This window comes from Polistes dominula, unplaced genomic scaffold (genome assembly GCF_049000335.1).
Source record: "Polistes dominula isolate Pdom_NZ unplaced genomic scaffold, Pdom_raw_medaka contig_482, whole genome shotgun sequence".
NCBI lineage: Eukaryota > Metazoa > Arthropoda > Insecta > Hymenoptera > Vespidae > Polistes > Polistes dominula.
This window is the reverse complement of record NW_028301016.1, coordinates 1,452,844-1,471,445: the sequence shown is the minus strand read 5'-3', so window position 1 is coordinate 1,471,445 and position 18,602 is coordinate 1,452,844. Positions and strand designations below refer to the sequence as shown.

Genomic DNA, 18,602 nt, shown 5'->3' with positions numbered 1-18,602 from the left:
ATTTATAATACTTATAATATAATATTTATAATATTTATAATAATATATTAAATTTAATATTATATAATATAATATAAATTATAGTAGGTAATTAAATAATCCAAAATTAATTACCAGAATCTTATTCAGTTGTAAATAATATTAATTACTATCTTAGATATTTTATATTTAATATAATGCAAGCGTAGTATAATGCAAGATCACCTGTTCTAGTTTCAAATGTCTCAACCTTCTTATCCATTGCACTAGCAAGGGATTGCTTTTAGGATTATCAGAGACACTCGAAACGTCAGTAATCGAGTTGAACGTACGCTGAATGCATTATGTTATTTAGAGTAAGAAATGATGTATATAGAGTAGTAGAAACGGAAGACTTGTAATCCTTGACAAACGATAAATACATACATAAATACTTAGTATAATAATAATAATAATATCACATTTTATATGATCATAATTAACCCTATATCTACGGATGTTTTTTTCATTAATTTTTAATGATTTACAAAGATCGTTTGAATGAAGGATTGAATTGATGTTAGGAATTGTAGGAAACAACTTTTAATCCTTGACAAATAATATAAATACATACGTAAATAAAAATACTTAGTATAATAATAATATCATTCCAATTTTTATATGATTATAATTAACATTAGATTTACAAATGTTTTGTTCACTATTTTTAAATAACGTATAAAGATTGTTTGAATGAAGGATTGAGTAGAGGTTAGGAATTAATATTTACGTATATTTCATTACCTAATTAAAAGTCAACATATATTTAAAACAAATAATACTTAAATCTTATACGTATGTAAGAAAAAAAATTTGAAAAGAGTCAAATTAGCTCAATCTGTAAATCTATTCCTAAATTATTCAAATATTATTTAATAGAAACAAAAAACGTGTCGTACAATATGAAAAAAATATCTAAGAAATATTCTATATCAATGTATAACAAGTTGAATGTAGTAGTAGTAGTAGTAGTAGTAGTAGTAGTAGTAGTAGTAAGGTAGTGTTAGAGAAAAGTTTTTGGGGTAGCCATAACTTTTCGCTTCGAACAATTCTCTTCAGAAATCCCGCCCGTTCGCGTAAAACGATGAAAACGAGGCGTCGCGTCGAGTCGCGTCTCGTCGGCCCCGTAAAAGAAGCGACGTCCGTGCCAGCGTCGGCATTTCTATCTTTCTTTCTCTTTCTTTCTTTCATCTTTCTCCCTTTTAACCCTCTTACAACCCCCCTCCCCTTCTTACCTTCGTATCTCTTCGTCTTTCCACGTTATATTGCCCGAGAGCTTCGCTTCGGCAAGAATATCTACGTAAACGCATAAATCACGACACACATACACATACACACACACAAACATATATACAATACAGGTGATACATACAAACTCACGCATATATTTCGCCAGAGGGCAAAAGGTAAAGGCGTGTAAGACGGGATCTTGTAAAAAAAAAAAAAAAAAGAGAAAAGAAAAGAATAAAAAGATAGAACGAAAAGAATTGGCATGCATGAGAATACTCTGGCATTCGATTTAATGCGGGTAAAGAGGTAAGATGCCGTGAAACATATCTATCCTGTCTTATCGGATCTCGAAGATGTATATCGCTGGTTGGCGTCTAACTTGGTTGCCCGTACAACAAGCAACCAGTCCCCACCAAACGGTTCTTTTTCTAACCTTTTTCTTTAGATTTCTTTATTCCTTTTTTTTTTCAGTTAGATTCGACGACTTTCGTGAACCACCCGTTTACTCTTTCTCTCTCTCTCTCTTTCTTATCAGGCACATATCTTTCATCTCGTTGAATTTCATCTGAGAATATCACTATTCGAGATCGTTGCGAAACCGAAAGGTTTGAGGAAAGATTGTAACAAGTGTGGCTACGGAACGAATACAAACACAAACACAAACACAAACACAAACACACTGACTCTCTCTTTCTGTCTTTCTTTCTCTCTCTCTCTCTCTCTCTCTCTCTCTCTCCTCTTGCTCGTACGTACTCTCATCATTTTCGCAATGTCATCGATTTCCGATAAACCCGACGTTGGCCGGTAACGAACGGGTGAAGCGGACGGAACGCTCATCACGTATTCCATTTCGTAGAGCCGATGTGACGGATGAAGCGCAGAACGGCGTTGGCGGGAGCATTTGCCGCGGGAGGAACTCGTAGAGTAGGACACTATCATCCTCAATCCAATGGGTATAGAACAGGATGGGAATATATGTGTGACACCAACGGACCAACCAACCAACCAACCAACCTGATCAGAGAAGGAAGAGAATAGAAGCAGCTGGATAGAAAAATATAACTGAATTCTGTCATTCCTCTATATAGGGGGCTCTTCCGGTTAATCGGTTCTTCCGCGCGAACCAAACAGGAAGTGCTCGTCCATGCAAGTTTGAATCAATGACGAACCTGTTTCCTGCCACTTGGATGATCCTCGTTAGAAACTATAAGGGGGAAATCTATATCGATTGGTTGGAGTCATTAATCTTCTTCCTACACGGGAATGACGAAAGGACCAGATAGATTGTCCAAATTATCTTCAATTGACGTTCCGACAACTACGATAAAGAGAGAGATTGAGAATGGTTTTAGAATTACCAATGTAGATACTGGAAGTTATTTTTGTTACTACGACAGGAAGGATACAGTTTAAAGAGAGATATAGGAAATACTAAATCTTTAGATAATTGGAACCTGAACAGAGTTATCTATTATGTACAGTGAACAGATAAAATAAAATGAAAAGATAAATTACGAACGATTTAGGTTTTTATTAAACATTCAGAATAAATTCATGAAGTATGTTTATCTAACTGCATTATTAATATTATTATTATTATTATTATATAATGGTAAATATTGTTGAAAGGTTATTGTTATATTATTATAAATTGTTAGACGTGTTCTTTCTACAAAATGAGACGTTTCAAAGAACTATTATATAATAGTATTGCTAGGTTGAATATTCGAGAATAAAACACAACTTAGTTTTATAATAGAATTTTTCTTTTAAAAGAAATATTATGAGCTCACGGTTAACATTTTTCCATATTATATAATTCAATGTATGTTTATTTAATTATATCTAATATATTTATTTTTTTTATAACTTGTATAATTTTTTACTAACTAACCGTGAAAAAAAAGGAGAAAGGAACGTTAATTTCAAGACAATTGTAATTTCTTATATTATCTTCACAGTACTTTTAAATAATAATTTAATAATAAATTCTTCTTTTTTATTTCGTTATTTTTTATAATTTTTAATTTTTAAAGTTGTTCTCAAAAGTAATTACATTGGAACATTTTTTATTTTCAAAACATCCGATCGTTCTTCGGTTTCTTATCTTATTTGTAAAAGAACACGTTGATAAATAGCAAAGAAAAGAAAAAAAATAAATCGAATAAGTTTGTAAACAAGAAAAAAGAAAAAACAACGTAGATCACTATGCATCTGACGCGATGACCCTTCGATTCAAAGTTAAGGGTTTTCTTCCCAAAGAAACTCGGTAGAATAAGTTTGAGGTAAAAATCGGAGACGCAAAGAGAACGAAAAGCTCCCTAGAGACCATCTCTCAAATATATATATATATATATATATATATATATATATATATATATATAGTAACGTGAAATGCGAGAATATAAAAGAGGGGAGAATTTCATCGCGTCAAATATTGCGTGCTATGTGTTTCGAGGTCGTCTAGAAAAGCCCGCGGAATCGGAGAATTAAAACAAATGGTACTATGCAAAGTCGAAGAATTATGGCGTGACTTACGTTTATATAATAAAAGTAGAAAAGACGTTGTAAAACGCAATTTTCTCATTTTCTTTTCCTTGTTTTTTTTCTTTCTTTTTTTTTTTCTTTCTTTTTTTCTAAAAAACACGTTACGTCGTTCCACTTATTTCACATATAACACTCTATAACACTAACCGTATTATTATCACCATTATTATTTTAAGTTAACGTAATTGCATAGGTTGTACGTGTGCTGCGTATTTTCATACATAAACATAAAACATATTCAATAACTCCGCCTGTTCTAAGATTCCACGGGATACGCTATTCCACAATTTCCATTACTACTATGACCTTGACAAAACCTCGTATAAAAAGTCCGAGTAAACAGAAGGTCTATTTACCGTGTAAATTAAGGGGTTGGGTTTATATGCATATAATACTAAAGGTAATATGGAAATTTACTTAACACTACAACTAAATATTATTCATTTATATTAAATAATCATTTAACAAAACAATACAATATTTTAAAGATAAATTAATAACGTAAGTTTTTATTTAAAAAAAAGAAAAACTTAAAATGTTTAATAAGTTACGGAAAATATTTGTAATGTTTTATGAACAATAACATCATCCCACAGGATGAAATCATTAACGATAAGAATTCATGTTCTTCTAACGTCTAAATAGGGTGAAAGAAATGAAAAGGGCGAAATAAAACGACTCATCGACTATTATACGAATGTTGGTAGTGATCGGTTGCTGCAAAAGGGCGGACAAGATTGAAAGAACGAGAAGACGGGAAAGAGAGTCATAATGAAGTCGTTATTTGTCTGCAAGTGAAATGCTGAAAATGCAAATTGAGAGATGCTCGTTGTCGGCGCGAACAGCTTCCAGTCCCTTCCTCCCACTCATTCTTCTCGACACTTTCCCTATCTTTCTCTCTCACTCTCTCGTTTTATATTCTCACTCTTTTCCCTCTCCCATTATATTTTTCTTCAAGTCCCGTCTACACGGACACGAGAAACGATACGTTATTCTCACCAAGAGGAAAAGAAAATATCGAGTGTACTTGGAAATAAAGATCGATGCTACCTACCACCACTCACACAACGTTCCTGTTTCTTATTTTTTTTCATTCATTCTTCTTTTCTCTGCTTGAAATCATTCTTGGAAAATGAGAAAAGTTAAAAAAAAAAAAAAAAAAATAGAAGAAAAAATACAAAAGAAACCAAAAGAAGAAGAAAAAGAAAAAGTATAAGACTACCAGTCACACCCACGCACACACACACACACACATATTCTCGATTAACGAGATAATCAAATTTTCCCGCAAAGGCCGATACGTCAAATGTAACTTTCCGCAAGTGAGATCGATCGAACAAAAGACGAAACTTTTACCTGGATTAGACTCGGAAAGCGTCTTTTATCTATGTGTATTTACATACATACACATACAGGTAGGTTTATGTACATATATATACATATATAGATCGATAGATAGGAAGCAAGGTTAAGTTGGACGATTCTCTCTCGTATATGTTCACCACTCATCCCTTACGATAATCGATATTCCGAGGATGGAAAAGGGGGGTTGGTCGTTCGTAGTAGTCGCTCGTTTACATTCGACTTATGAGTGGCTACTCGTTCACCCTCTCTCTCTCCTTGTGAAACGGTTGTCGGCAAGCTGTTGAATATTGTAGCGACCATTAAGAGTGTTTCAGTGAGCCTTTTCGAAAGCGTCGAGAACCACGAGGCGAGGTTTCACCGTTATTGATATCGTCTTTCGATCGGTACGAGCTTTTCGTTAATCACCTTTCGTAATTATTTTCGAAACATTTTACGTCGTTAAACGAGTTGTTTCACTATTCATAAATTGTCTTCGTAGTAGTTCACACTGTTTTAATTAAATATGAATTATTTTGGGTTTTTTTTTCTTTTTTTTTTAACGAGATATATACCGTAAAATGCTAATGAATTTTCTTCTTTTCAATTTCGTACCCAGACACATTGAAATATTTACGAAAATAAAAAAAGATATACGCAGCAACGTTTTGACAGATCGAATAATATTCGTACAACAGTGTATGTTCATTCTTCGATTTAAACGGACTTTTCTTTTTTTTCTTTTTTTTTTTTTTACACGAAATAAAACCACGTTAATAGAATTCGTCGGTGGATAAACAAAAATAACGTAAAAAAAAAAAAAAAAATAAAAAAATAAAAACGGTACGAGTTATACAAATATTTATTTTAAATATTTTCACGAAAAAAGAAATATTAAAATAGTCAGGATAAAAATTCGAAAAAAAATCAAAGTACGTTTCAATTCGTTGTCAGTATTTGGAAATATTTTCTTTTGATTGATACAGAATATAATTAAAAGAAGAAAAATTTTAGTCTAATTGAATTTTTATACAAAATAAAATAACAAATATTTTTCTAATCATTTATATAAAATACCAAGTAAATTAAAGAATCATTGTGATTAAGCCAACTTGATAAAATATAAAATTTTACTTAACCCCAAAACTTTTTAAAGCTACATAAATAAATTTAATATTCTTTAAAATTGCAATAAAACTCACTGAAAATAAGATTATACATACCTTTACAATTATATAATATTTATTTATATTTAAAAATTATTAATATTTAATATTTATATATAGATTTGATTTATATAAATATAATTCAAATATTATATATTTTATATAAAAAATATAATATATAAAAAATATATTATATAAATATTATATATTTTATATACAATATATAATTATATATACCTTTCAAATAAAATTATAAAAAAACCAATTTATCAATTTAAGTTAATATTTTAATTATTGTTTAGACAATTATCTTCACCATAATTTACCATAAGTTCGATCTTTAAAATCATTTCCCTTAACAATGAAAAATAATACCAAATACTAACATGAGAAACCAATATCGTTCATTGTCATTTTTCGATAAATCAAAAAGATCGACGATCAGGTATCGGTGCCACCATACAACCACCCCCATGAACGATTATCGGCACGAGTATCAGAGAAGCTACTATACGTTGTCGGGGATCCCTCCCACATCGACAGGGCCAATGGTCCCGTCTGAATTCTCCAACGTTTTCGAAACTTCCACGTACTTTAAGTTTTGACGAGACCGAGGTGCACGCATCACCTGAGCCTGCCCATCTGTAAACAAGATTTATCAGCGGAAACGTTTTAGCGAAACTTTCGCTCCCTCGAGTAAACCATCCGGCTTGGGCCATCTCACACCATCACCACTACTACCACCAGCTGACTCCTTTCTACGTGTGCCTATGCACGTTCGCTCGCGCGTGCACCCTCACGAAAACGAAAACGCACTTGACCGAATGCTGTTATACGTTTCTCTAACGGCGAAATGTTTCTCGATACGAAATATTTCACTCTGGAAACACTCACGAGGATATACGTGTAATTCCCAATGCATTTTATTTTCTTCTTTCCTTTTCCCAACCCTGCTCCTCACCTTCATCCTTTTTCTATACATTTTTCTTATCTTTTATTTCATTCTTTTTTTGTCTGTCTGTCTGTTTTCTTATCTTTTGTTGTTACTTTTTTTGTTGGAAGACTATACATCACGCATATACATTAAAAAAATATCGATAATTGCTGCTTCAAATGACCTTGTTAAATTTTTACTACTACATTTGCATGTTGATATATATTATGATCGTTCATCCCTTAATTTTAGTCATATTTTAATGTTTTTTTTTCAGTTTGACTCTTACTACTTAATGGCTGACTATATATAGTGGTCAGGTTCTTTATTTCATTTCTGTAGCAGTATAAAAGTCTGACTCGTACTACTTAAATTGATTTAAATAATCATAACTTTGCAAAAGATATTTTATTTGGTAAGAAATGACCTTTGTTCATGACGTGATGTGAAATTAAAAGTTTTTAACAAATAAAAATACATTTTAATTCATCTATTGATAAAAGTATGTATACAATAAATTTCTATAAATCTGCTGTTTGTTGGAAAAATATAAATTATCAAGAAAAATGAATAAATAACCTGAGAATATCTGAAAAAAAATATTTCATTCCACCAAAATATAATATCAAAAATATAAAATAATAATATAATATCAAAAAAATATAAAATATATAAAGTATAAAATATAAAATATAAAACACATAAAATAATAATATAATATTATTAAAATATATAATATAAAATAATAATATATAATATCAAGAAAATATAAAATATAAAAAAAAATATATATAATCAAAAAAATCTAAACTAATAATATATAATCAAACAAATTTAAACTAATAATATATAATCAAACAAATATAAATTAATAATATATAATCAAAAGAATATAAAATATAAAATAATAATATAATATCAAAAAAATAAGATAACAGATTTGGTAAATAAAATACTTCAACATATTTCGTCATGTACGTCCACTTCAATTATTTGTCTCTTCCACTAGTCTTTTGTTTTTGATTCTCGTCACAACGTCTCATGTTTTTTTGTCGTCGTCATAAGCTTATCGATCGTTGGTTCATTGTTTTGATGAAACACTATCTCGTCTTATTTCTAGGTCTACTACCTAACCTTTATTTTTCCAACATCCTACACGACACTACGTTACTTTCTATATAAAAAAAAAAAAAGATTACATAATAATATGAAGAGTAGATTATATGGAAAAGAAAAAAAAAGCACAAGATATAAATTATTAAAAAAAGTGTAATATTTTGTTCGTCTTAAAAATGATAGGATTTATTTTCGAAACCACGTGTGTCAACATCGATAGCACGGAATTAAATGAGCGAACTTGTTGTTCCGTTAGATAACTAAATCGGTACACCCCTCACCACTAACGCAATTTACAAACCGTGAATATTTGAATGTTTACATGCTCTCAATATTGATATTAGCCTTCTGTAAAATGGAGGTAACACACAAGTATCTTGAGGGGAAAAAATCCAACAAGTTATGAAAGTAAACTCGGAACACGGTTATTGACGTGCACACTGTATGTTTAATGCAAAAATGCGAGGAGAGAGAAAGAAAGAAAGAGAAAGAGAAAGAGAAAGAGAAAGAGAGAGAGAGAGAGAGAGAGAGACAGAAATAAAAATGCAGAAGAAAATAAGAGATAGAAAGAAGAAAACCTAGAAATGAAAGTTTTACCTCGGAAGGAATGAAAGTCTCGGATAATGAATGGAAAAGTGAAAAAAGACAGAATGTGGGATTAAAAGAAGCACGTGCATTTTTTTTCTTCACGTCTTCTTGCATGCTTTTGCAAGCACTCTAAGTCATGCTAGAACATTGTACGAATGTGACACTCAGTATGAATCAGTTTATTCTCGCATCCTCTTTTGTCAGAGATAAATGTAAAATATACCAATTTCAACCAGATAAGACAAAAAAATAAACTAACCGAAATGTATACATTTATTTATAATAAAAATTAAGATTATTTAAATATTATTATTAAAAAAATGATTAAACCTTGTTTTTAAAACGTCATAAATTTAATTAATTTTAATAATAAAATATAACAGAAGTGTATACATTTCTCGTATTAAAAAGAAAAACGATTGAGGTAGAACTAGTTAAACGAATTTATGTTTTCGTACTCGTAGTAAAACCGATATTAGTCACAAAAAAGGGGGATAAATACTTAAAAGAAAAAGATGAAAGAGAAATGCGGAAGATAAAAAAAAAATAAAAAAACGGAAAAATAAGATAAAGAGAAACGGTGAGCGGCTTACAGTTCTTTGAAAGAGAAGATATTTACGATTCCGCGTACGTTGAATCTAAAAACAGAAGAGGAGGAGAAGGAAGAAGTTGGAGGAGGGGAAGGGGGCTGGAGAAGAAGAAGAAGGAGGAAGAGATGGAAGATTTTGCGAGTAATTAGTTTAATGCAATTAGTTAATGGTCATAAGGAAATTGCGACAGCTTAAGATTCTACGATAGATCTCCTTTTCTAGGTAGTCTTCCTATTATATATATCTATATATATATATACATACTAGTAGCGGGAGGAAACGAGAGCATGCAAACTACGATCGCGTTTACCTTCTTGTCCCTCGTTTGTCGACGTCATGTTTTCGTTTGCTAGGAACTAGGAAACCGAAGAACGTCGTTAATACCACTTAATCACGTATAATTGTCCAAATGAAGTACTCTTAAGTGTGTTAAGTTCGAAAAAGAAGATAACTCGTTTAAAAGAGTGAAAGAGAGAATCGTTTTCAAGATAATTCGTTTAGATAGAAATAGAAAAAGAGAAGGATAGAATGACAGAAAGAAAGGAAAAACGATAAGGAACGAAAATATACGATCTTCATTATTTCCAAATATAATAATATTCGATAAACTAGATAAGGTAATAAAAAATGCAATATAGAAGGTAAGAGGACCGATTCGTCTACATCTATGTCGGGTTTATATCATAAGCGGCAAGTTATTTTCGAAAAAAGAAAAAAAAAGGAAAATTCTTCAACTGGAATACGATACTCGACGAGAAGTGATAAAATTCTAACGAGCACTTTCATCGGTGACGTAGCAACGACGCTACCGACAACCAACCCCTGTCCAGCAATAAAGTCCAATGTCGCGCCTCCTTTTTATTGCTCTCGTAGAAATACCCAGTATACTACTCGACAGACGATACAACGATAGCAAATGTGTTGTTTGTCCTTTTTCTATCTTTTTTCTTTTTCTTTCTATTTTCATTCTTATTTCTTTCTATTTCGTACTTTGCTTTTAAGGGTGTTTCTATGAAATCGTACGGATACCAAAACCTTTCAAAAAGGAAGAGAGAGCTTCAAACTAGATACTATTGTGTTGAAAACTGAAAAGTGCTCGTAAGAATACTTTGCTGCTGGTATCAGTATTCCTACGAATTGACATCCGACATATTGAGTTTGAGTAAGGTTATATACGAGAAATAAGCATTTTTTCAAATAAAAATCATGTTACTTCGATCGTTGTTTCGATCAATGTAAATATTTATGCAACATCTATCTATAAATATAGAAATGTAGATTTCGTTTGTTCCTAACCTCTAATCTTTAAAAGTACTTTATCGATTGTTTTGAAAATTTGACACAACGTTGCACTCCCATACATGTATTTTTTATTAGATTTATTTATTTTTAAAATAATTAATTAATTTAAAAAAGAAAAATAATACAAATATGTTAAGTCCAGCACCATCTGTTGGTCACAGATTTCGGTGAGTGCGAGAAACATTTGAACATAACCTAACCTTTACCTAAACAACAACGATATATTCTGGCTCAGCTTGATGTTTTAATATTTATATTAAATTTTTATATTCATTTAATTGAATATTTCTAATATTTCATTTTGTGTTACATTATATTTAATGTAATTTCTTTTCTATCTAATCAAATTTAGTCACAGCAACTCGTGTTGGGGCACAGCTAGTTTCTACTATATTTTAAATGTATGACGATGAAATTGATAATTGTATTGTTAAATTATTCTTTCTAAATAATTATTTTATTATATTAACAACGTGACGAGTTATCCGAAATGAAATTAGTTGACCGATTGAAAGTACACAAAATATTTCAATATACTTATAAACATATACATATGTGTCTGTGTGTATCAATGTCATCCCTTTTTATTTGTATTATATTATAATATTAATTCTGTTAAACCGAAAAAGCGATTTATCTATACGAGCGCACAAATTTGATCGCTAACGATCGCACAGACAAGAGAACACGGCGTGCATATCCACGCGGGACAAATATTTGGAGGCCGATTATGAGTAGATACATATACGCGGGGATATCAGTATTATTCAAATCGTACATCGAGTTGAATATTCAAGCTCGGTGCATCGGATCGTGATTACAGTCAGGGAAGAGAGAGACTGTGCCGACGGGGACGGTGACTACTCGATGATCAACCGAAATGTGTATAAATTATGCGAGTTTCGTAACATCGTTCGCGATAAGTTTCTAACACGCGTTACGCACACTGATTCGAACAAGTTGATACGAAAATCGTTGAATAACTAATATCTATGTATTTTCGAAATATTCTCTGTTGAGGAAAGTGAAACATCACGTCAGAGAAATAGAGAAAGAGAAAGAGAGAGAGAGAGAGAGAGAGAGAACTTTAAGAGAAGTATTGAAAGTAACTAGAACAACATGTGCATGGCTAACACAATGAATACTGAATGCAGGTCACAGTTGAGTTCAGAATTCAATTTTCCTGAAATACTTTGAAAAATATCTTATAAATTATTCTTGAGACATTACAAAAATTATTAATATTTATATATTTAATAATTTTGAAGAAATACGATAATAATTTAATCTGTATTATTTATAAACAAAAAATATTTAAAGATATGTGAAATAAAATTTGAAAATATAAGGTTTGTTATATATAAACAAAATAATATATAATAACAATAAACTACATTACTATTTTAATTATTTACAAAATTGTTTAAACCGGATAAAGCAATTTTCTATTTTGTTTGAATATACGTGATAAGCAAACAATATATTCCTAATATTGATTTCGTAAAATGATTAATAAATTTAATAAATATAATATTCTTTATATTTAAACAAAATAATATATAATAAAAATAAATAATATTACTATTTTAAATATTTACAAAATTGTTTAAACAAAAAATTGTTAAAACAATTCTCTATTTTGTTTGAATATACAATAAAACGACAATATGTAAGTGATAAGAAAACAATATATTACTAATATTAATTTCTGAACATGATTAAAATTTTGCTAATATTAAAATAGAAATCAAATAAAAAAAAAAAACAAATATAAAATTCATTATTCCAGTAGTAGCATGCTGTGCAAGCGTTTAAACAAAAAAAGAAAAATAATCCAATTAAGATTCGTAAAATAGAAAACGTTTATCGAGAATACTACAGGGTTAGTTTACCTATACTTTCTTTTGGCCGTGAAAAGACCATGAAATCCTGAAACTTCTACTTTTCTTTTTCATTTTCTTTTTTACTCTCTTCCTCTCTCTCTCTTTCTCCTTTCTGGATATTTTACTGGTCTCTCTCTTTGCTCACTCGCAGGTTTCTTTCATAGCTTCCTCTCTCTCTCTCTCTCTCTCCCTATTTCTTGAAGAGCCAGTCCGAAAGAGACGATTCGGTTATGCGGGCGAAACATTTCCAGTTTTCCAGAATGCCACGGGAAACCCCGAGGAAGAAGCCATCGAGATAAGTAAATGGTTCGCGACCGCGTGGCGCAATTCTTTAAACGTTGCAGCTGCGCTACTGTGGGCGGAAGGATATTTCTCATGAATGTTTCAAACGAAATTGCGAATCTAACCCCACGGCGGGGCTAAATCATTTGGACCTAGCCCCTCCGACCCTCCTTCCACCCGCCCTCCTTCCAACTCCTTCGCTTCTACCACCCCTTCCCTATAAGGCAACTAACACCTTACTCCCACTTCTCTCTCTCTCTCTCTCTCTCTCTCTCTCTCTCTCCTTCACATTTTTCGTATCTCTTTTTCTTTCCATCTATTTACCACTTCACTTCTCCCCTAACCTTAAACTCATTCCCCCCTTTTTCATTTTCCGTGTTTCTTTTTCTTTCCATTTATTTACCCCTCTACCTTTCCCCCTAGCTTTAGGCTCACTCTTTCTCTCTCTCTCTCTCTCTCTCTTTCTTTCGTTTCTTCTATTTCTTTCATTCTCTTTTTCTTCCTTTTCTTCTCACCTTTTTTTTTCTTTTTCTTTTCTTTTCTTTTCTTTCTTCTTAAGGCGCACTTACTCGAACAGACCAAAGATTTCTAGAAGAAGCGGCACTTGGAAACCGGTACCATCGACCCACATAGTTACGAACTACCCACCACTGCCCTGAATGGGTATCTATAATGCATGGCCCACCTTATTCGAGATTTTCGATCCCAACGAGGCTTACCTTTCTCTACGGGCGAACCTAAAAAGAAGGAATAAGAGTTTGAGTGAAGATTTTAGAGAGAGAGAGAGAAAGAAAAAGGGGGTGTAGTAACGTAATGAATTCTTAAATATTCGCTTAGTTCAAATAAAAGTTGAGTAAAGTTCTTTTTTTTTTCTTTTTGTTAAATGTTCTTTCGTTAAATTATCGTTGTAATATTGTGATTTTATGAACTATAACTATAACATTATAGTCAGATAATAGAAGAAGAAATACGATACGCATGTTAATGCGAACGTTAATGCAGTTGGTAATCGTACGTTTAATACTTCATAATACAACGATAAATTAATATATAACCTAGGTACTGTGAACAGGAGGATGCGCATGATACTCAATGAACCGTAATCTCTATGGGAACGTTGGCGATTATCAACATTATATTGTAATCGCGCGGACTCGATTACGTAATTAGCCGATTCCACTTTGGTAGACTATTTGCGTATATTCGACTACTATAGCTTACTATGCGATCGCAAATCCTACGTGAGTTCGAGTCGATAAAAGTGAGAGTCGAAAGGTCGAGAGTCGGAAATTCTGCTTACCGACCCGTTTCAATGGATTTCATTGAGTACAACTCGTATCTTTGATACGTTAATCCTTTTAACGATCCTTTTCACTATCGAGTTCTATGTCAAAAGGATATTGAGCAAAAATAAGAGGATTTTGTTACGTTTTACTACGTTTTCTATAACTTTACTATCACACCTAGTAACAATATTATTATTATTTTTAATTTTATTATTATCGTCATCGTTTACACCCACGTAAACAGAGATATAAATATACTTTTTAAAAATGTATAAAATATTAAAGAGATATATACATCATATTAATAATAAGATTATATTAGCATTTATATATTAAACACGTATATAATTTCTCGTCATTTTAATATCATAAAGATAATATGAATTATTTATATTCTAAACATATTTTAAAATAATATATATTTAAATAATATTTATATATCTAGTTTTTTATAGAAAATATATATATCTGTAAACAGATATATAATTTATAGTTATTTTATTATTAAAGATAATATAAATTATTTATATTCTAAATATATGTTTTAGAAATATTATACAGGGTGATCTGTAACTGGTGGTACAAGCGAAAGGAGGGTAATTCTACATGAAAAAATAAATCGAAAATATAGAATAAAATTTTGTCGTTTGAGGCTTTGTTTTCGAGAAAATCGACTTTGAATTATCGCAAAGTACGCGTGCACTTGATCGTATCTCGTTATACCGAACCTACCAACTTTTCATATAAGAATAACCTATATAAATATAAAGGTTAATTCTGAAAAGTTCGTAGGGTATTTCCGAAAAGTTCGTAAGGTGGATATTTCCGAAAAATTTGTAGGGCATTTCTGAAAAATTTGTAGGGCATTTCCGAAAAGTTCGTAGGGTATTTCCGAAAAGTTCGTAGGGTATTTCCGAAAAGTTCATTGGGTATTTCTGAAAAGTTCGTAGGTCCGTTATAACGAGACATGATCAAGTGCCTCGTAAACGAGCCTCATAAAAAAGCCTCGTAAAAGAGCCTCGTGAATGAGTCTCGTAAAAGAGCCTCGTGAACGAGTGAACTTTTAGGAAATACCCTACGATTTTTTCGGAAATATCCACCTTACGAACATTTCGGAAATACCCTACACACTTTTCAGAATTAACCTATATATGTGTATATGTATGTTATTCTTATAGGAAAAGTTCGTAGGTCCGGTATAACGAGATATAATCAAGTGCACGCGTACTTTGTGAAAGTTCAAATTTGATTTTCTCGAAAACAAAGGCTCAAATGAGAAAATTTTATTCTATATTTTCGATTTATTTTTTCATGTAGAATTACCCTCTTTTCGCTTGTACCACCATTTATAAGTCACCCTGTATATAAAATATAATTTACCTATTTTTAAAAATATATATGTGTTTATATTCTTTATACTAACATATTGATATAATTATAATATTACTATTATTTTTACTGTTTACTTTTTCTATCAGATGATTGCCTGGTTTATGGTAAAAGATCAAATGAACCATAATCAAGCGTGTTTCATTCATAATAATATAACCGTAATTCCATAGTGTGTTGAGGAATTTTCGTGTGATTGAACGAGCATCTATGACTACAAATTATCGTAGTTTCATGAATGTGTGTGAATGTCGCAGTAGTGTGTAGATGTGTTGATGAATGTTTTGTGGTATTACTGTTGTGGTGTATAGTGTATGATAGGTATTTAATTTAATTCTATCTCGGTGACACATACTTTTCATTTTTCATTCCTTTCATTTCTTATTATTTCTTTTTTAATAAGTATTGTATACATTACTGTAATATTGTTGAGCCCAGAATTGTTCCCATAATTATGAATGTGGTTTAAGTAAGTCACGTATCTCTTGTTTAGAAATATTTACAAGATTACATCTGAGCATTAAATGAATTTTATATAATATTAAAATAATAAACACTATTTTAGAGTTATTTAGAAAATTACATTAAATTAATTTAGTTTAAAATAACATGGTGTAAATTAATAAACTTATTTTTTTTTTAAATTTCGAATTAGAATAGTTTCATAATTATGAACATAATTCTCTTATTTATCGTAGGAATTGTACATGACTTTAAACGAACCTAACCATTACCTTTATTTTTTTATTACCAAAACCAAAAACGAGGCTTCTTAAATTCTGATTAAATTCTAATTATATTTTCTAAATACATTCTAATAATACTAATTCTGATTATAAACATGTTTTCAATTACATCCTTAAAATACAATAAAATAATTGATGATAAACTAACTTTTTTTTTTAATTTTGGCTTCAATCACTTTCATAATTCTGTACACAATTCTTTTATCTATCATAGGATGCTTAAATGATTCTAAACAAACCTAATCATTTCCTAAATTTTTTTATTACAAAAAACAAAAACGATGCATCTCAAATTCTAATTAAATTCTATTAATATTCATTCTAATTATAAACATGTTTTCAATTACATCCGAAGAATACAATAAATCACCTAAACAAATAAATTTTCTGACAATCGAATTCTATTAGAATACGAACGCAGTATTGTAGTTCCTTGATATTCGTAAATCTCGCACGTAAAAGATTTAAAAAGCACGAGGGAAAAAGAACAAAGTTAAGAAGTATAGAACGAGCTAATAAGAAAAGTGAAAAATAATCGAGAACATCTCGAAGAAGTCGTCGTCGTCGTAGTCGTCGTCGTCGCAACGCAAGCGGCAGCTGGTTCTCCCTTAACGAACGTTAAGGTAAGTAAAAGCGTTAAACTCGAAGCAAGGGAGGAAAAACCGCGTGCGAACCGCCCGCAGCTGCCTCGGGGTCGTGCTACTTTTGCTAACTTTTCCGCTAATGCTCATCCTTCGAAAAGAAGAAGAAGAATAAGAAGAAGAAGAAGAAATCTAGAAGTAGAAGAAGAAGACGAAGAAGAAGAAGAAAAAGTAGAAGAAGAAAAAGAAGAATAAGAAGAAGTAGAAGCCGTGACGGCGTGTTCACCCGACTGTAAGAGAAACGACGAGCCAAAGAATTCCATTAAAATACATTAGATTCCGGTACGCTCTCCGCGGCATGATTCTTAATGGTGTATCCACCCAGGTGGCTCGTATCCACTTACTTATCTAAAACGAACTGACTCTTCTTTAGAATGTTACACCCTTTAGCTCAAGCAACTGCTTCGATACTATTCTCTTATCGATCGTTACTTTGTTAGTTGCCCTTTGTTGCTGGATACCTTAACCTTGTTTTTCTTTTTTTTTTATTTTTTTTTAAATTTACTCTCAAGCATATTCTATGGTGTACCTGTATTCAAAAGAAATTTCTATGTAGGTATGTATGTACATAAGAGAAAGAGCATGGGAAAGAAGGAAGAGGAAAAGTATGTCCAAGGTGTGAATAATTTCAAAATTATGCTCAGTAAATGAAAATGTGTTTTACACTCAAATGAAACGTTGTTTACCATCGAGATTAATTTTTTGATTTTTTGATATTTTTTTGTATAAACGATGTTATTTATTTCGTCGAAATTATTTGATAGAAATCAAATTAAATAAATATTACGCGTTTCGATTTAAAGTTAAAGACCGATATTTGTGTTTTTAAAATAAATAACAAAGTTTGTTATTTTAAATTTCAGAAAAGTCTCTCCATTTATGAAAAAAGTTGATGTACCGTGTAATATCTTTCTTGGGAGATCATATATAACTTTTTTGTAGACAACAATTTTTCATCAAACGCATAATTTAAAAGTTATGTAAACTAAGTATGTTAGATGTCTCATTCTGTATATGAAAGGAAGGAAGAACAGATGGAAAGATTGAGAAAAGGAAGAAGAAAGTAAACGAGCTAGCCAATTATTTTTACAAATTGATGAATTTAAAGGGCTTCAAAAGTCAATCCTTATTTTCTTACTCTTTCTTTTTTCTCTCTTTAATAAGATGTTATTTTACCTTTTTTTTATTATAACCAAAATTAAAATGACTTATAATAAAGTTTATTTATAAATAAATATGTACGATATAAAAATCGTAAAAAAAAATATATTTTGTATATTTTGACATTTTAATCGTTACATTTTATACTAGGAAATTATTTTAGGTATCATCGAGGAATTAATCACTCGTAGAAAATAATAATTCATCGAAATTAGTAATAAATATTCGAAATTCGATGGATGATGTACAAAACATCGATTTTTGTGAAATTTTATCTTCACTTTCGAAAAGTGATAACGATTAGAGAAGTATTTTAAACTTGAACATGTTTTTTCTCGATAAAGTCAAGAGAGATCCAGTTGTTAACGCAAAAAACAAAATA

General features: G+C 30.7%; 1 protein-coding gene across 6 annotated transcripts in view; it reads right to left on the bottom strand.

Annotated features, from left to right (window-relative positions):
• The window catches only part of LOC107064449 (neurotrimin), a 220,798-nt gene that overhangs the window by 140,294 nt on the left and 61,902 nt on the right, over positions 1-18,602 (bottom strand). For 4 of the 6 annotated variants that reach the window (XM_089174186.1, XM_089174189.1, XM_089174190.1 and 1 more), the window contains exon 2: positions 13,717-13,734. The exons of the other annotated variants lie outside the window; for them this stretch is intronic. In XM_089174186.1, coding sequence (XP_089030312.1) covers positions 13,717-13,734 — 18 coding nt within the window. The remainder of the gene's footprint in view (positions 1-13,716; positions 13,735-18,602) is intronic. 6 annotated transcript variants of the gene reach the window in all.